At 53.7% G+C, this 19,600-nt stretch overlaps 1 protein-coding gene across 1 annotated transcript in view; it reads left to right on the top strand.

Moving 5' to 3' along the window:
• Positions 1-864: 864 nt before the first annotated feature.
• GPR137B (G protein-coupled receptor 137B) overlaps positions 865-19,600 on the top strand; it is a 50,865-nt gene continuing 32,129 nt past the window's right edge. Inside the window, 2 exon segments of the mRNA XM_008268198.4 lie at positions 865-1,049; positions 1,051-1,428. Coding sequence (XP_008266420.4) covers positions 1,014-1,049; positions 1,051-1,428 — 414 coding nt within the window. The 5' untranslated portion in view covers positions 865-1,013.

Genomic DNA, 19,600 nt, shown 5'->3' with positions numbered 1-19,600 from the left:
AAAAGGCACACACCATCAGCCACGCAGTGCAGTGTTAATATGAGAGCCCGGGAAACTTTATTTCCTAGTTTCTGTTTTCCCGCAATGCTTGCCCAGTGGTGTTTCCAGACTGCAGCCTGGCGTCAGCACTCTGCCCAGAAGGTTCGCTAGCTCCCAGCACATCCAGGACACTGGAAGGGGTGGGTCGCGGGTGCAAAAGACCCCAGCTCCACCGCTCAGTCACAGCAAACCGGGAGCGTTCCCGGACGGGCAGAGCAGCCTAGCTGATGGGGTGGACTGGACGCGGGAAGCCATGCGCCGGGCAGTCACTCTGGGCTCCGCGGCAGGCGGGTCGCCTCCCGCGCTGGCTGCGCGCTCAGAGGTGAGAGGAGCGCCGTGCCCACCTAGCGCTGCGCGGTTCCTCAGGAGAAAACAGCGCGATTGATGCCCGGACGCAGGCAGAGCCGCGGGACCGTCGGCTTCCGCACCTTGAGCATACACACTTGACTTCAGAAATACAAACCTTGTCTCTGGCATTCCTGTATTTAGAAGTAAACATTACCTCAGACGCCGGCCAGTTCACAGCCACACAAAGCTTTATTTTTAAAGGGAGGAAAAAACTAAGTTTTTTGTTGTTGTTTTGGTTTGAAGAATTAACCTCTCCTCTAACGCAATCAGCTGCGGAAGGGGAGACGCTAGGAGCACTGGTGTCCAGCCGTGGGCGGTACAGGGGGCGAGGCACGCAGTCGGGCTGCTTTGGTGCCGGGGCGCAGCGCGGCGGCGCGCGGTCCTGGGGGCGCGCTCGGCGGCGCCGTAGTGCCTGGGCTGGGGCGGGCCGGGGGCGCGCGGGGCCGGCGAGCGCGCGGGGGCGGCGGGCTCCGCGCTGCCAATCGCAGACAAAGGCCGCCCCAGTGAATCATGTGGTGCCGGGGGAGGAAGTGCGGCTTGTTTTCGTTCCTCCAGTCATCGGGCTGCGGGCGGAGCGCGATGCGCGAAGGCTCCCGCGCGGGCGGCGGCGGGGCCCGGGAGCCCCGATGAGGCCGGAGCGCCCGCGGGCACGCCGCAGCGCCCCCCAGCCCGATGGAGGCCCAGCCGTGGGAGCCGATCCGCAACGACTCGCTGCTGCCCACGCTGACGCCCGCCGTGCCCCCCTACGTGAAGCTCGGCCTCACCGTGGTCTACACCGTGTTCTACGCGCTGCTGTTCGTGTTCATCTACGCGCAGCTGTGGCTGGTGCTGCGCTACCGCCACAAGCGGCTCAGCTACCAGAGCGTCTTCCTCTTCCTCTGCCTCTTCTGGGCCTCCCTGCGGACCGTGCTCTTTTCTTTCTACTTCAAAGACTTCGTGGCGGCCAACTCGCTCAGCCCCTTCGTCTTCTGGCTGCTCTATTGCTTCCCCGTGTGCCTGCAGTTCTTCACCCTCACGCTGATGAACTTGTACTTCACGCAGGTGAGGCGCGGCGGCGGCAGGCGCTCACCTGACAGCGCAGCCCTGTCGCGGGGCTGAGAGTGTGGGAAGGGGCCTGGCTGCCGGGACCACCCCCCGCCCCCGCGCGCCCACTTCCACAAGCGGCGAGGAGAGGGAAGCCGAGGCTCCTGGGGCCGCGGCTTCCAGTGGGTGCCCGGCTCCGCTCTGGGCCCGGCGCGAGGCAGCATCTCCTGCGGACGCCGCCAATTGGTACTTGATGGGACGCGCGCCCGGCGGGGAGGCCGGAAAGTCTAAAATTCCCACCCCGCCTTTCTCGTTCGCTTGTCCCAACGCACCTAACCCCCGGCCTGGGAAGAGCAGCTGCATTTTGGTCTCCAGGTTGGGACCAGACGCTGCCTTTTTTTTTTTTTTTTTTAAGTGGTGACAGGGTGGGACCGTTCCGGTTTCGATGAGATGGAGCCCTACTGAGCTGCTCCTTACTAACTCCTTCCACGCGATGGCTGAACGGCAGCGTGGGGTGACCCCCAGCTCTGAGCTGCCGGCAGGAACTCAGGCTTGTTGTCTGAGCTCATCGGAGAGGCCCCAAGAAAAAGCCATAAAACTTTACTGGGGCTCTTTTACAGGCGCACACAATCAGTTCATCAGGCGTATTGTTAATAAGCTAATGGGATAGCGTGAGAACGGACCTGGCTGCTGCTTCGCTTGTTTACTTTATGGAACTACAGTAATTGTGATGCACTTTGGAAATAGTGCATTAAGCATTACACAAAGGTTTAATAACACAGCCTCCTCCTCGTTGTTGTCATCGCTAACTCCAAGCTTTCTAAGCACAAAAACTGTCCATTCTTCACTTAGGACTGCCCGAAGGGACAGCACCAACAATGTCGTCCAGTGAGGAGAATTTAAAAATAGGGTCATGCACAGAGGCCCTGTGAAGGCAGGCATTTGATTATTTTTTTTTTTAAGATTTATTTATTTATTTGAAAGAGTTACGCAGAGAGGAGAGGCAGAGAGAGAAAGGTCTTCCATCCGATGGTTCACTCCCCAGATGGCCGCAACAGCCGGAGCTGTGCTGATCCGAAGCCAGGAGCTTCCTCGGGTCTCCACGCAGGTGCAGGGGCTCAAGGACTTGGGCCATCTTCCACTGCTCTCCCAGGCCAGAGCAGAGCGCTGGATCCGAAGAGGAGCAGCCGGGGCTAGAATCGGCGCCCATATGGGATGCCAACACTTTAGGCCAGGGCGTTAATCTGCACCACAGCGCCAGCCCCCTGATTATTTTTTTCTAAACAGCGTCTCTGTTTCTCAAAATATCATTGATTCAAAAAATAAAAAAGAAAGTAAAAAGTGGATGGCCCTGGTAGGGTGGGAGCCACTGACTGATAATCTGGAGGAAATTTGGTAGCTTTTGGCTACCAAACAGATTTATAATAGTTGGTAGATCCTATTGTCTTTTTAAAATGAGTGTTCTCTCGAAACCTTCTTAGAAGCCCAGTGTATCAGCATATTTTCCAGTCCACTGGTAATGTGCATTGTGTCTGTCCAAGTATTACCTTTAAACCCCCAAACCAGTTCAGGCAGTTGGCTGTGCTGCAGACACAGGGCTTTGCCATTGGAGGGAATGGGGTGGCTCCATCGCAGTGCAGAAGTCAGGTGAGTGCTGGTAGCTGAAGAACTGTGCGCGTGGTGATGTTGCGTGTTGAGCATTCTCCTCTTGTCCCTTTCTGAGGAAGGGAAAATCTAGGGAACTGCCATGGCTCTCTGGTGGTGACATGCAAATTCTGGACATAGTGCCGGATTAAAGGCTGTACTGCACATTTTCTGCACCATCTGCTGGTTGGGGAGTAAATGCTGAGCAAGGGAAAAAGTGACCGGGCACACAGAGCCACTGGGGCCAGGAGGCCCAAAGTCATAGCTCTCAGTCCTCATTGTCTTCCTGCCTCCCAGATTGGCGGGGGCGCCGTAGCAAAGGGCATTTCACTTGGAGGGCCCTGAGTGGCTGGCAGGAGAAGGTGGCTCAGACACAGCCATTCCTAGCTTCTGGACAACAAGTTATGCTTCTGGGGGCGTTACAAAGGGGTCAGCCCTTGGGGCCGGTGCTGTGGCATAGCAGGTAAAGCCACTGCCTGCAGTGCCAGCTTCCCACTTGGGCACCAGTTCTAGTCCCGACTGCTCTGCTTCTGATCCAGCTCTGTGCTATGGCCTGGGAAAGCAGTGGAGGGCCCGCGTGCTTGGGCCCCTACACCCATGTTGGAGACCTGGAAGAAGCTCTTGGCTCCCGAATAGGATGGGCCCAGCTCCAGCCATTGCAGCCGTTTGGGGAGTGAACCAGTGGATAGAAGACCTCTCTCTGCTTGCTTTTGCTTCTCTATATGTAACTCTGCCTTTCAAATAAATAAATAAACCTTTAAAAGGGGGGGGGGAGTCAGCCCTTTGACCCCATCCTACCTCTACCATGCCCTCCTTTTCCACTCACTCATTCTCCTACCACAGGCCTCTCAACCTCTGGGATCCCCTAAAATGGGGAGTTTTCGAGAATTACTGCTGCCTGGCCTCCTCTCAGATCAAGTAAATCCAATTTTGCAGGGGAGATAGCAGCTTGCAGTACTATCTTACATGCTAACAACAGTCCTGAGCGATGTTTTACTTAATCTTGCAACATTCCTCTGAAAAAAAGTGCTAAAAGTGTCCTCCTTGTGCAGCGGAGGAAGCAGAGGCTCAGCTGGAGACAGGATTCGCAGTGACACCAGAGTGTAAGGCTTGTTTGGAATTGACAGTGACTAGAAAGGGAGTCGGCAGAGATGGAGAGAGCTTTTCTCAGCTGTATCCCTATAAGCTGCCCCGGGCTAGCCCATGCATCTCACCCTTCCAGATAACCTGTAAAGAGGGCACTGTCACTTCCTTCCCCTGCTGAGCTTCAGGGAGATGAGGACACTGACCGTGGTGCCCCACAGCCCGTGGGACCCCCTCCTTGAGGTGCCTGGGGAATGGTCCTCTTCGCTGCGCATCCATTACTTTGTGGTGACGCCTTCAAGCCTCACACACACTGCTCAGCAGTAAGCAGCCCGCACCCGCCCACGGGCACACGTTCTGGGGTAATCTTATCATTGAACAGACTGATCGACTTTCCCCTCAAACCATCGTGTTTTCTTTCTCTCTTTCTTGGAGAGGGAGGAGGAGAGGGAGAGGAAAAGGGAGCAAGCGTGCTCTGTCTCCAGATGCCTGCAGCAATGGGTCTGGGCTGGGGTGCGTGGGTGGCAGACACAATTACTTGAGCCATCGCTGCTGCCTCCCAGGATCTGCATTAGCAGGAAGCTGGAGTCAGGGGCTGGAGTTCGGAGTCAAACCTGGGCACTCCAGTGTGGCCTGTATGTGTCTGAACTGCTAGGCTGAATACACACCCTCAAATCACTTAAATATATTTTTAAAATTTTTTTTATTTGAAAGGCAAGGGTGGGGAGGAGAGAGGGAAAGAGAGAGAGAGAGAGAGAGAGAGCGAGAGAGAGCTCTGTGCATTAGCAGGAAGCTGGAGTCAGGAGTGGAGCTGGGACTTGAACCCAGCACACTGATATGGGATGTGAGTGTTCTAAGTTAACTGCTGTACCAAACACCTGCCTCTCTAATCTCCTTTGTGATTAAAGTCTTATAACCAAGGCACCTGGGTAGGGTAGGGGCTCAGAAGCAAAGGCTGGCAGCTTCTGGGCCAGGGGAGCACCTGAGCAGGCAGGTCTGTCACAGGCAGGAGGGTCCTGTGTGGTGGTGGGCATGGCCACACCTGGGCAACTTGTGCTACCAGCTGTTCCTCGGAATTCAGTGTAGAACTCAGACTCCTGAGGGTCCTGAGTTGAGCTGAGTGGAACAAGCTCTGCTTCCCCTACTTCAGCCTTGTCTTGGGTCCTGTGACCAACTCCTGCCATTACAGGTAGTTTGAGGAAGGAAATGGAGAAGTGAGCCCTCTCAGTGGGGGAGAGGGGATGACTAATGGATACAGTCTGGGAGCCAGGGCCTGGCGGCGCCTTGGAGGGCAGGTGGGAGGCTGGCATCTATGAGGGTCTGATCTGTTCTGGATCTGGGCATGCATCTGGGGTGGTTTGTTGTGAGGTGGAGCCAGGGGCTCACAGTGGGGGCCTGAGGCTCACGGTGGATGTCGGAGCTCAGGGAGGCACTGGGTCGGTCAAGGTTTAGTATCAAGAGGCCCCAGAGGCAGTGGAAGAAGCGGGGAAAGTGGACAGAGCTGGGTTTGTATTCTGGCGTTGCCCTAGTGTGAGTCAGAACAGGTTCTGACTTCTCTGAAGCTACTGCTTCACAGGGGGGTGGAAAGAAGCCGTCTTACTTAGCCCACAGGCCGCAGTAGGTCAGAGAAGACCGTCCTGACTCTCACAGGCGCTCCTCCATCTCCGTACAGCCCTGAAGCCAGGCTTTTGCTGACACACGACCGCTGTACTACAGGTCAGGTCCAGGGACTGGTACCAGCCCACAGCACTGTCTGAGTGACTTTTACCACCACGGTGCCACTTTCATGTGTCCAATGGCCCTGGGGTCGGCTGTGGTGAGTCACCAGTCCTAACAGGAGCCCCAGCAACAAAGAGCAGGGGTCACTGCAGGGCCAACCGCCACCCCTGGTGTTCAGGCGAGTTGACCACGGTATGGGGAAGTACAGTGGCTGCCCGAGGACCCCTGGCCAGAAGCACAGAGCCAAGACAAGATCCTGTGTGTCTGATCCATCCTGTACTTGTGGCATGTGCCACACCTCAACCTGAAATGCATCATGGGCCTCATCCTTGCTGACAGGGAAATAGGAAGCAACTGAAAATAGAATCCAGGGACTGATTTGCCACCTGTACCGGGAAAGGGGAAGTGAGTGATTATAGGAACAAGTGGCTTTTGCTGTGGTCTGTGACAGTACAGTTCATCAGGAAATACTTAGCAGATACCCGTCATAGGTCAGACTCCAGTCTAGCAGGTGAGCAGACAGAGGCTTGTAGCTCTCTGGGTGTCTGTAAAGAAGGAAGATGCTTAGCAAAGAAGGTAGGCCTTTGCCTATCGCAGGGGCCAGACACTCGCACTCCCACGGGGATGTGGGCTATGCTCAGCTTGGTCTCCGTATGCCACACCCGTCCTGGCCTTAGCCTCTAGTACTGGCTCCCTGTGGTCACTCAGTGGGCCCAGGGCCTTCCAGAGCTGTGTGTGTGTACATTCCTGCATGTGCACCTGTGTGTCTGTGTGCCTGAGAGTGCATCTTTGTGTGTGCTTGGGTGTGTACCTGTGCGTGTGCCTGTGTGCATGTCTGCTCTGTGTCCAGCTCTGTGTGCATGCATGCCTCTGGATGTGATTGTGTGTGTGCCTGTGTGTACCAGTACATGTCTGTGTGTGGAGAGGTTTCCTTATTCATGTTCCACCTGCCTGCACTCGCCCCAAGACGTAACATCCTGATTTTACTGCCCAGGGTCACAAGTTGTCTCCACCAATACTAGCTCTGCACACACTCTGTTCTGTCATGGTGGCTTCTGCAGTGCCTCAGGGCAAGGCCCTGCCCACTGAGGGAGAGCCAGATTTTCTCCATGGTCTTGGCAACCTGGAACCATTAGACTCCTCACAGTGTATTGGAACCCTGACCTGATGGGCCACCCGGGGAGCCTGGATTTCCACACGGCAGAGCTGAGCTGACTGCACCAGGGTTGCTGTCACCATCAAGACGCCTCTGCCATTGTCCTACATATCAGTGCATGCAGGGTTTGTGACATCCTTCTGCTCCCTTGCCTTTCTGCTGCCAGGAAGCAGGGACAGAATACTGTCCCAAGACCAGTGTGCTCAGGCGCATTCTGAGGTCCAACTCCCGGCTGTGTGTGACCACAGGCCCTGTCCCCATGCTGTCCACCCTCCTTCCCTCCCCCCACAGGCTCTCCCTCCAGCTAGCCAATCAGCTCTGAGTGATAGGGAGTTGAGGGTAGGGTCGGAGATGGACATGAGGCGCAGGGCTTTGAAAACAATACAATCACATGACCCAAGAGCGTCAGCAGGTTCCTGATTGCCTGGCATTTCCAGCGAGAGGACGAAACCTCTTCCTGGTCTGAAGGCCTGTCTTGGGCCTGATGCTCCCACTGGCCAGCTGTCCCGGGACAGCAGTAGGCTCTGCATGCAGTGCAGGCAGTACCTGCACACAGGCACTCCCCGGGGGCCCCATGGGCCTGCCAGTGTTTCACATTTTATTCACCCTGCAGCTGAAGCGTCGAGTGTGCTGATGTGTGAGGACAGAAGGCCGAGTGGTTTCACCTGTGGGCTGGATTCATTTCCTCAGGCTCACACATGCAGAGCTGCGAGGAGGAAGTGATGAGGGGTGCCCGTCAGGATTTCAGGCCTGTGAGCTGTGTAGAGTCCCTGTTGATTATCTTTTTAAAAAAAACAATCCTTTAACAAGGTAAACGAACAAATAAAACCTTTCTTAGCTCACAGGCCTTGTGAAAACAACTGGTGGAATGGACGTGGCTGGCAGGCCTATAAATTGCCAGCCCCTGGAGTGGGACAAACCCAGTGTTTGTCATCAAGATCCCATCTCGCCTTTGTTCTGTCATTTTTGCTGGGACAAGTCCTTCAGGCACTCAGAGTCAGGCTTTGGCTTCTCCTTGTGTTTAGGAAGTGTCACTCATTCAGTGAGGAAGCCTTGCTGCTCACCCGCACACAGGTGTCCAAGATCAGAGACAGTAGGGACTTCTGCCCTGAAGAGCCGCAGTCTATTGGGAAAAACAAACATGAGCAGAAGCGGCTTCCACCTGTAGCAGCACAGGGAAGGGACCTGCTGCCCTGGGCGTGGGGAGGCCCAGCGAGGGGTGGGCTCCATGTCATGTGGTGTCGTCAGCTTGCTGTGTTCCCCCTACTCTGTTTACATGGTAGACACATTTGCTGGCCCGAGAGTCCACAAAACACAGGGTGAAAACCCACATGTGATAAAACAGCCACCTTGTGTGCTGTTCTCCCCAGCTTCCCACATTGTCCCATCTGGGTGGTGTGGTGGTACATTTGTAGCACGTGGCTGGTGGGGTGTAAAGAGAGAAGCAGGCAGAGTGTGGGCAGCACTGGCCACCTGTGGGCCAGGCCCAGCAGAGATCACCCTCCTCACCTAATGAGGTGGTTCATACCACAGGTCCTTGTCTTCCCAGCTTCCACAAAGCAACACACAAGGTTCAGCCAGAACATGGAGACCCTTTCATTTCATTCAACAAGTGTTCTTTATCTTGATTTCTAAAAGATCTACAGGACATAAGATTTACATGAAACTTAGTGCATTCTCTGTGCTGTGCAACTGTCACTCCTGTCTAGTTCAGAACATTTTCATCATTCCCCTCTCCCCCAAAATATCCATACCCATTAAGCAGTCTTTTCCCATTACTGGTCACCACAGCCACCAGTCTTCTTTCTCCCTTTGTGGACTTGCCTGTTCTAGGTATTTCACACAGTGTGCATCCTTTTATGCTAGGCTCTTCTCGCTCAGCATATTTTTGAGGTTCATCTTCACCATAGCATGTATCAGAACTTTGTTCCTTCATATGACTGAATGATCTCCAATTGTATGGATGCACCACATCTTGTTTATCCCGTTCACCTGTTGACAGGTTGTTTCATCATGTGTTTTGGAGCATTTCCTCTACACCAGGCATTGTGTAGACTCTGTGTTAAGGTCAAATTTGGCTCCTAACTTTATCAAACTTAGTATTGAGCAGAGAAAAAAGATTTCATGTAGGTAGTTTTTCCATTCTGTTAGAGACAGACCTTACAGCAGTGACACAAGGTATGGGATGTTTTCAATGGGAAGTTGGGGGCTTAATTCATTCTTTAATTTCTGTAATTCTCCCTCTAGGATACATGTTTTAAAAAGAACTAGTGACTTTTGCTACTACTTAAGTGTAAGTCAAATCTATCACAGTAAATCTTGTTATAGTAAAAAAAAACTCCTAAGAAATGTAAATATTTCTGAAACCCAGGTATTCACTATGAAGTGATGCCACTGTGGCAGGGGTACGAGTTCCAGGTTGAAGCCACCACTTATCATTCAGGCCCATTGGGTTTCCACCCTCATTACCTCAGTGTTGCTACTGGAGGCATTTTCTTGATGGGCCAGCAGAGGACGGGAGTGGTGAAGGTTCAGACTTGGGTTGACATAGGAGGTGTCTTCTGAACAGAGCTAGATTCTCAGGTGACCAGCTTGGGTCCCTGTCGGTTATGGGTTGTGTGGGGGAAGTCCATTTCCTCCTGGGCCCTGCCCTACATCAGGCTGCAGCCTCTAGGTGGCACAGCAGCTTCCTGAGATGTGGATCAAACTTGGGATGGAATGGTAGAGCTGGTTAACTCCCATTCCTACCACTCGGGGCCGTACAGAGCAGGTGTCACCCTCCTCCTGGGATGGACAGTCACCCCAGGTTTGACAGCAGATGCTGTATCTCCCGGCATCCTCCCTGCTCGGGACCAGCCATGCTCAGTTCCCAAAGGCCTCTCCCTGTGCCCCACAGTGAGGGGCAGACCCAGCTGTCACTCCATGTTGGCTCCCCTCCAGGAGGACGGCCAAGGCAGGGTGCAGGGGATGCCCTCAGATGCCACACACGTGTGGCAAGGACAAGAGCTCCTGGGAAAGTCTGCCACTGCAGAGTTCCTCTCACTTCTGAAGTGAAGCGTTAATTCGTTAGGGGAAAAACACTGGGGAGTTTCCACCGCTGACTTGTTTTGCAGTGTGTGTGTGATTTGCCCACAGGGATTGGGGTACAATGAAGACTTTGGGCCTGACTGATTCTTCCCACAGCTCAGTGGAGCCCATTTGGAACAACTATGAACAGGACCCTGGTGGGTAACCTGTACCCTGCAGTTGTGGCAGGAGCAGTTGAGACATATAATAGTGAATATAGTGCCTTGTGTGGCCCCAGACCAGGCTGAAGAAAGGGAATCCTGTCAGGGAGGCTGGTCTGAATTATTAGAGGCCACCTCTGTGCCAGTCAGAGGGGAAGTACTGCCCCAGATGGCCTCCGCCCTGGCCATGGGCAGAGGGCAAGGTGGCGCACTTCTGTGATTGGGCCTGGCCCAGGGCTGCCAGGCTGCTTCCAGCTACCAGTCCCTGGGTGGGGCTGCCAGGCCATGGCCTCCTTCAAAGAGAGGCTGCTGGCAGACTTGGTGGGGAGGGCTTCCCAGGGCAGGGGATTCAGGCTTCCTTCTCGGAAGGCACTTGCAAGGTCGAAGGTTTCTTGGTGAGCATCTGTACCAACCCTTTAATCTCACTGAGACACCAAGGTCTGGAAGGGTAATCGGTTTGTCAGTAGTGAGCCAGGCAGGTTGGTGGCAGTTTGGCCTTGCCTTTAGGTCCAGGTGCTCAGGTGATAAGAGATGACGCAGAAAAATGGAGAAGCTAAAGGCCAGCCTTGAGTATTGAACCTGAGGGCCTTTGGATGGGAGGCCGGCTCCCTAGAGAGCCCAGGCCTGCCCCGGCCCTTGCTTGGCTGCCTGCCAGGCTCTCTTCTCCATGTGGAGGCCAAGAGTCCTGCTGAACTCTGCTTTCTGGGTGACAGAGGTGGCTGGAGTCACAGCCCAGATGGTGAGGACATGAGCTGAAGGAGGGGTGGGAGAGAGGAGAGGTGCTGGAGAGCTGGGCTGGTGGGAGCTGGAAGGGGGAGGGGAGGGATGCAGCAGGTGGAGATGACCTTGTGTGCATACGTGGGTGCATGTGTGCATCTGTGTGTATACACACACCCATGACGCAGGAGCTCAGCCTGTCCACCTCCACTGTCCCTGCTCTCAGCACTCAGAAAACATTCCTCATGAAATCAGTGATAATGGAACAAAGGTCTTCACCCACATAGGTCAAGGTCATCTCCATAGGAGTGTGGAGTGTGGGGGACGCATCCCTAGGCTCAGCACTGGCAGAGTGGGTGGCAGAGGGAGATGGACCCCAGAATACCGGGAGTCAAGGCCTTGGTTCCTCGAGTCTTGGGAGCAGCACCTGCTATGCTGGAACACCTGGGCCCTGGCATGCAGGGCGCTGTGCAGGCTTGGGTGCAGGGGTCACAGTTGCTCAGCTGGGTCTCATTGAGTTCATGCTGTCACAGCCTGCTCTGGGAGTGTAGTGGAGTGTCTTCAGGGCCTTGGAGATAGGTCTGGATTGAGGCTGCTGTCCTGGAGGCCATCTGGACTTGCCCAGTGACACCGTTCTCAAGGGGTGCTGTGCTGTACAACCTGGCAAATTCTTTCCCGGAAGCAGAGCAGCTGTGCGGACTCCAGGTGGCTCGAAGCTCATGTCGACCGTGGGACTGTCCAGCATCGGTGGCCATGAGATCTGGGGCCTTCTTGTTTGCTCCTCCCTGTCAATGATGAGTCTTCCTGGCTAGGGAGCTGGGGCCGCAGGTGCCCTGGGCCCTGGTTCTCTCTCTGTGCTGCTGTCTCAGGCCTCAGTGCCTTACAGCGTCCCTGTCCCTCCCCTGCTGAGTTCCAGTGCTCTTGCTGGGCCTTCCACCACACGGTGCAGCTACTTTTTGGTTATTTTGCTGCTGCCTTGCAGAGGAGGTAAGCTGTGGGCACCTCTGTTTGGCCATGTTGGAATCAGAAGCCCCAACACTGGTTCACTTGGAAACCTTCTCAGTAGGGTAGAACACCGTGGTTAGTCCCTGCTTGTGAAAGGTGGAAGTCTGTGCTTCCAGCCTGTGGGAGAGGCCCTGGGCCCCAGGAGATTGTTTTTGGCTGCGTGTAACAGAGACGCCCAGACTGTGCTTACCCAAAGACAGTGTCATTCTCTCACTGGGCAGGAAGCCTTGGTCAAGGTCCAGGGCTGGTGTCACACGTTGCCTTTCCTTGGGAGCTTTTCTCTTCCTGCTTGTCGGCTTGTGGCTATAGATGGGGGCTCCGTCCCTGGGGTCACCCAGAATGCCAGGCAGAGGAATATGAAGGAAGAAGACAGGGAACAATAACGAGGATGCTTCGAGAGGCACAGATAGTCCCAGAAATCCCTTGCAGACTTCTGCTTCGTCTCGTTGTCCAGAAATAAGATAACGTATAGCATTTTGGACAGGTTTGGGGTTTTCTTGGATTGATGAGAGAGCAAGGATATTGGGGGGTCAGCCACAGCATCTGCCACCCACCAGTGACAGCACACCCCCGCCATACCATTGCCAAGAGCAAAGCTGCCCGTCAGTGTCTGCCACTCACAAAGGATGTGTGCACCCACCACACCTTTGCCAAAAGCAAGGCTGTCTGCCGCATGGTGTGGTTTCAGGTGACGGTGTACGCCCTGGGAAACTGCAGGTTTGCTTATTAGCTATCTTCCCCCTCGCCAGCTCTGTTTACAGAAGAAAATGAGGGGGAAAACGCTTAACTTGCCCCTTCTTTGACAGAGCCTCCTCAATGCCATGAGATCCCCTGTGGCTTTACCAGAGGCTTGTGTAAACTGACCAGCTTCGATTAGACCATGCATCTCTCTGGAATCGGTGCTCCTCAGCCTCTTCTGTTCAAGCTGGTTTGAGGTCAGCTGAAAAATTAGTGTGTCTCAGAGTTTCCTCAGAGTCCTACAGGTGTCCCCGAGTGGTGGTGGTGGGGGGGGACACTGCTGCTTCTGGCCCTACCTGCTGATTTCCCTGTGTGCAGCACAGCCACAGCAGGCCTGCCAGCCCCAGTGCTGTGGACACAGAAGTCAGAATCGGGCTACAGCGGTTCCCTGGTCCTGGCTCCTATCGGACATGTGGAAGGGAAGAAAATCCTAAGTGGCCACATAGGCATTGCCCTTGCTGTCCTGGAGGGTCAAATGCAGGTCCCCGAGAGACAACCTGGGGGGAAGCTGCAGGAGTCGGGATTCCAGGGCCTCCTGACTGTTACTCTGGTCAATGAGGATGTAGAAACCCAGACTGAAGAGCTGACTCACGACTGTCACTTGGGGACACGACAGCCTTGGGGTTTGCATGATTTCCCCAGTATTTCGGGAAGTAGGCAGCAAAGAGGGCCTGTGAGCGATGTTGAATGTGTCAGTGGTTCCTCACCTTGTGCAGTACGAAAAGTGCCTTTTATAGTCAAGAAAGCGTCTTGGGGGGTGAGTGCTTAGCCCAGTGGTTAAGATGGCTGTTTCCCACATCTGGATGCCTGGGTTCAATTTCCGACTCTGGCTCCCGACTCCAGCTTCCTGGCTAGTGCACACTCTATGAGAGGCACAGTGAGCAGTGATGCCTCACGTAATTGGGTTCCAGCCTCCAATGGGGGTGATCCAGACTCCTGGCTTCTCTTTCGGCCCAGCCTCAACCATTGCTGGTTTTGGGGCAGTCAGCCAGCAGATGGGAGCTTTCTCTTTGTCTGTCTGTCTGTCTGTCTGTCTCTCTCTCTCTCTCTCTCTCTCTCTCTCTGTGTGTGTGTGTGTACCTCCCAGAATTTTAAGAGAGCATTTGTGATCATGGTCCAGTAGTGTTGTATTTAGAACCATGGAGGACCAAAGGAGGAGAAATAGTCATAACTGCAGCAGCAGTGGCGTGGGAGCAGCAGACACAGACACATACATACTTGGTACCTACAAAGCAACAGGCATTAGTCTAAGTACTCTGCATGTGTTCATGCACCCAAAGACATATAAGATGAGGACCATTATCAGTGTCAGTTTGCAGATGAGACATTACAAGCACTGAGAGGTCAGGTGACTTTTCCAAGGTCGCACAGCTGATAACTGATGAAGCCAGAGTTCAAGCCAAGTCAGCACCTCCAGATTGCACCCTCTTAGCCTTCTTTAGACATCCCTGTGCCAGAGATGGATGGGCAGCCTGGCTTATTCATACAGTGGTAAGTGCTGTGCCATCCTGAAATGCAAGACCTAGAGCCATGGGTTTCCGTATAGACAGACTCCAACCGAGTAATTGTGGGTGAACAGACAGGCTGCAGAAGGCTCCAGAAAGTACATTTATGTGAGGTAGAACACCTTGAGAGATAGGAATGCATATTATTTATGAATATATTGGTACTAAGTAAATGAATAAGACTACTGGGCTATAAAACACCAAAGTGAAGGGAGTGATGACCAGGGAGGGTAGGCTACAAGTTTCAGCTATGTTACTTTTATTTATTAAAAACAATAAAAGAGGGACCTGAGGCTGTGCAGGTAAAGCCGCTGCCTGCAGTCCCAGCATCCCATATGGGCGCCGGTTCGTGTCCCAGATGCTCTACTTTGATCTAGCTCTCGGATGTGGCCTGGGAGAGCAGTAGAAGGTGGCCCAAGCCCTTGTGGGAGACTCATGTGGGAGACCTGGAAGAAGCTCCAGTTTCCTGGCTTCCGATCAGCCCAGCACCGGTCATGGTGGCCACTTGAGGAGTGAACCAGTGGATGGAAGACCTCTTTCTCTCTCTCTCTCTGTGCCTCTGCCTCTGTAACTCTGCTTTTCAAATATATAAATAAACAAATCTTTAAAAAAAAAGAAAAAAGGCTAGGCGTTTGGCCTGACAGAACATCGGTTAACATGCCCATCGAGCACTTGCATTCAAGTCCCAGCTCTGGCTCCTGGTTCCCACCTTCTGCCAGTGTAGATCCTCGGAGGCGGCAGGTGATGGCTCAAGTAGTTGGGTCCCTGCAGTTGCCACTGGAGACCTCAGTTGAGTTCGCGGTTCCTGGGATCAGTCCCAGTCTTTGCAGATACCGAGAAGTGAACCAGCAGATGGGAAAACTCATTCTTACCTCTTGAATTTAAGGGGGGAAAAAGCAAACATGGTGAAGTGTTGAGGACTAACTGAACAGAGTGGTGTACACACAAGTGTTTGCAGTGTTCCCTTGTGTGTGTAACTTCCGGGATGTTTAATAATATTAGTGCAAACCTACTGTTGGGCCCAGGCCTGGGGTGCATAGGGTCAGGGATGATGAACTTTTTAAGGGTGGGAGGATTGTGTAGTCCCCTGGGCCTGTTTATCCTGTGGGGTGGAGTGGCAGGCAGTGGGGTGCACAGAAGGGGAGCCCCCAGGGCATGGATCATGATGTGCGGGGATTTACAAAGCCAATAGTGCTTCCTGTTGTCGTCATGTTTGTTGCCTCTGTCGATAGCAGAGGCTGCTTTTGAACATGGCATTTGCACAAGTGGTTATGAGCCAGCAGAGGCCTGCTCGAGGTAGTGGCTGAAGACGTAGGCAGACAAGAATTCAGAGGGTGGGAAGGAAGCAGTGAATGGTGTGTTAACAGAATGGTTTATTAAGGGAGGGGGCAGAGTTCAGCGGCTGCTTAGAAAGCCTTTCTGTTTTTGTCCCAGGAAGTACGTCACAGGCAGGACCCTGCGTCATCTGGAAGGGTGAGGTGAAGGACCTGGGCATCCTGAGGGGGCACTGGGGCCACCCACAGGTGGGGAAGTGCAGGAGGCCACCTTGGCCCGTTGTGGGCCATTCCCAGCCACTTCTGCCTGCCTGCAGCCTGCCAGCCGGGGGCATCTCCCAGGCAGCTCAGCGTGCAGCAATCCTCTGAGAAGCCACGGTCACTCAGCGTGGTGCCCAGGCCTGGGCAAGGTCCACTAAGATTCTAGGTAGGACTTTGAAATGCCAAAGAAATGGTGCCCAGACTTCAGGGACTCTGATGAGAGCCGGTGCTACTTCCTGTTTCTCCTTGAGGCCTGATCTTGTCCCCTCCCCTCTCCTCTGGTCTCTTCTACCACTGTGGGGGAACCCGTCTAGAATGCTGGGGTTTTTAGAGGCTGTGTAGATGACCAAGGGGGGAGAAGGGAGGGAAGGCAGATGGGACCCTCCTTTATTCACTGATCAAGTCCCCTGAGAAGCAGCTGGAGCCTCCACCCTGCCCTCCCTCCCCCAGCTCCTCCCACTGCTGTCCCCTGTCTTCTGCCTCAGTGTCCCCATTGGGCCTGCCAGGTGTTCTCCTCCCTCCTAAGGGTGCCCCCCCCCGCCTCTGCTGTTCTCAGGTCCTGCTCAGATCTCCCGATTTTAAGCACTAGGGCCTTGCCCCCTTGAACAAGCTTTTGCCTTTGACCATTACTGGGTGTTAAAGAGCAGCCTATGCCCCGGCCGTGCCTCCCCGGTTCACTTCCTCCTGCCTGCAGCTGGCATCGGCCTGCTTCCCTCCAAGGCCCTTCTCAGCCTGCCAGAGCTGTTCTGTCACTGCTTGGCAAAGCAGACGGTCCCGCCCCCAGCCTCTCTCCTCAAGCCCTTGACCTTGGAGGGGGCTGCTCCTTGTCTACCTTCCTCCTTTATTTTTTTTTAATAACACCTTTATTGAGCTATGATTGACATTTCATAAGAGTTCCCCATTTCAAAGTGTGCTATCAGAGTTGCATAACCATCACCACAGGTCTTTAATTTCTCCATCACCCTAAAAAGAAGCCCTGTACCAATTAGCAGTTCCTCCTCGTTCCTCCCTGGTCCCCCACCACCAGGGCTAGGGAGCCACTGATCCACTCCTGTCTGTGATATGCCCTTAAGCACAGCCCTGGTGTCCACTTCTCTGTCCACCCGTAATCCAGGCCCTTCACTTCTGTTTTCCCACCCTTGCACCTCTCGCCAAGCATAGATCAGATTTCTAATTGTGTTCATTCTGTTCTGAAAACCCTCTCAGGCTGTCTCCCAGGGATAGACCGCTCCTTTACTGCTTCTGGCTCTTTCCTCCTGGCCCAGACTTGCACCCCAGCTGGGCCTTCCAGTGCCACCACTCTTCCTCTCCCTGAGGCTCCCAGGGTCCCTCAGGCCACCTGCCCTCACCGTCACACCTGTTCACAGCTCCTCACCTCCCCATATCTCACCCCACCCCACCCCATCCCCTCAGATCATACCGCTCTATGCCTCCTTGGAGCTCCCCATACCTCTGACACGTCACACCATGTCACACCTCTCCACACCTCCTCATCCCTCCCCGTAACTCCTAGTACCTGCCAAGGTCTCCTCAGAGCTCCTCACACCTCCTCACACCTCCTCACACCTCCTCACACCTCACATCACTTTCCACCTCCCCATATCACCTCCCACCTCACCACAGCACCTCATCCCCCCTACCACACACACCTCATATCACCTCACCTCCTCACATCACTGGTGCATACTGACTGATGTGTCTGTGACTCTGTTTCTGTAGGTCAGGGTTCAGCTTTTTCTTTTCTGATTTTTTTTGAAGATTTATTTGTTTGAAAGGCAGTGAGAGGACACAGACACACACACACACACACACACACACACAGAGATCTTCTGTGTGCTGGATCACTTCCCAAATGTCCACAATGGCCTGGGCCAGCCAGGAGGTTTGATCTCCATCCAGGTCTCTTATATGGGAAGCAGGGTCCCAAGTACTTGGGCCATCTTCCTCTGCTTTCCCAGGAGCTTTTGCAGGGAACACAATTGGAACTGGAACAGCCAAGACTCAAACAGGCATCCTGTATGGGTTCTAGTCCCAGCTCCACATTCAATTGTAACTTCCTGTTAAAGCACACCCTGGCAGGCTGCAGGTGCTATCCCAAATGATTGGGTCCCTGCCATTCATTCAGGAGACCTGGATGGAGGAGTTCCAGATTCCCAAATTGCCCTGGCATTTGGGGAATGAACTGATGGATGGAAGATCTGAGTGTGTCTCTCTCTCTCTGTGTATGTATGTGTTTGTCTCTCTCTGCCTTTTAAATATATTAATAAATTAAAATGTGGGGAAAAATCTAGACTCTCCTACCCACACATGGACTCTGTGTTCCAGGAGACTCATTAAAAACTGGTTGGCACCCAGAACTTGAAGGAAACCTCCTGGGCTGGCTCTTGCGCTGCTGCCAGCTGGGAACTCTTATCTGGCTGCACATCTCCTTCAGTCTGCACGACTCCTGCTGACCTCAACAGGAACTGGACTGGGAGGGGCCAAGGCTCCGGAGGGAAGCAGGCTTTCCCATACTTTACAGTGCTCTGGACAGTGTGGGCACTCACCGCACAGTGCAGAAGTAGACAAGAATGTAAAAGAGGAAGACATGGACCCTTTATGTGAGAGATTAAGGAACAGATGGAGCCAGAAAAAAATTCAGGTCCTCGCCACTCCAGACTGTGGTCAGGTCAGCCAACACCAGACACTGAGTTTGCACAAGATACTGGGTTGGGCTCCGGAGTTGTGGAAAACAAGAAAAAACTGGCTGCGGCCGGTATTGTGGTGCAGATGTGGCTGTCGGAACTGGTGGTTTAACTGCTGCACCAAATGCCTGCCCTGGGATTTAACATTTTGCAAACTTGATTCAAACATTTATGCCTTGTAGTTAATGAGGGCATAAGTTATACTGGAGATATATATATATATATATATATATACACACACACACATATATATATGAAATTATATAGATATGAAATATATAATTCAGTAAATATATGACGGTACTTAAACGTTTGTGGAAAACTAAAAAGATGAATTTACTTCAATGCAGAAAATTCTTGAAATCCATGCATAAGTCTTTTTAAGATGTATTTATTTGGGCTGGCGCCATGGCTCAATAGGCTAATTCTCTGCCTTGCGGCGCCGGCACACTGGGTTCTAGTCCCGGTTGGGGCTCCAGATTCTGTCCCGGTTGCCCCTCTTCCAGGCCAGCTCTCTGCTGTGGCCCGGGAGTGCAGTGGAGGATGGCCCAAGTACTTGGGCCCTGCACCCGCATGGGAGACCAGGAGAAGCACTTGGCTCCTGCCTTCGGATCAGCGTGGTGCGTCGGCCGCAGCACGCCAGCCATGGCGGCCATTGGAGAGTGAACCAACGGCAAAAGGATAGACCTTTCTCTCTGTCTCTCTCTCTCTCTCTCTCTCTCTCTCTGTACACTCTGCCTGTCCAAAAAAAAAAAAAAAAAGTATTTATTTGAAAGGCAGAGCAATAGAGAGAGAGGGAGAGACAGAGAGATCTTCTGTCCACTGGTGGATTCCCCAAATGGCCACAGAGTGGGCCAAAGTCAGGAGGCCAGGAACTCCTATTGGGTCTCCCATAGGGTTGCGGGGGCCCAAGCATTATCTGCTACCTTCCCAGGTGTTTTAGCAGGGAGCTAGATTAGAAGCAGAGCAGCCAGGACTTGAACTGACACTCCAACATGGGATGTCGGTGTTACAAGTGGCAGCTTAGGCCGGCGCCGCAGCTCACTAGGCTAATCCTCTGCCTAGCGGCGCCAGCACACCAGGTTCTAGTCCTGGTCGGGGAACCGGATTCTGTCCCGGTTGCCCCTCTTCCAGGCCAGCCCTCTGCTGTGGCCAGGGAGTGCAGTGGAGGATGACC

This window comes from Oryctolagus cuniculus, chromosome 13 (assembly GCF_964237555.1).
Source record: "Oryctolagus cuniculus chromosome 13, mOryCun1.1, whole genome shotgun sequence".
NCBI lineage: Eukaryota > Metazoa > Chordata > Mammalia > Lagomorpha > Leporidae > Oryctolagus > Oryctolagus cuniculus.
Note: the sequence above shows the minus strand (reverse complement) of the source record. Positions and strands in the feature narration are given on the sequence as shown.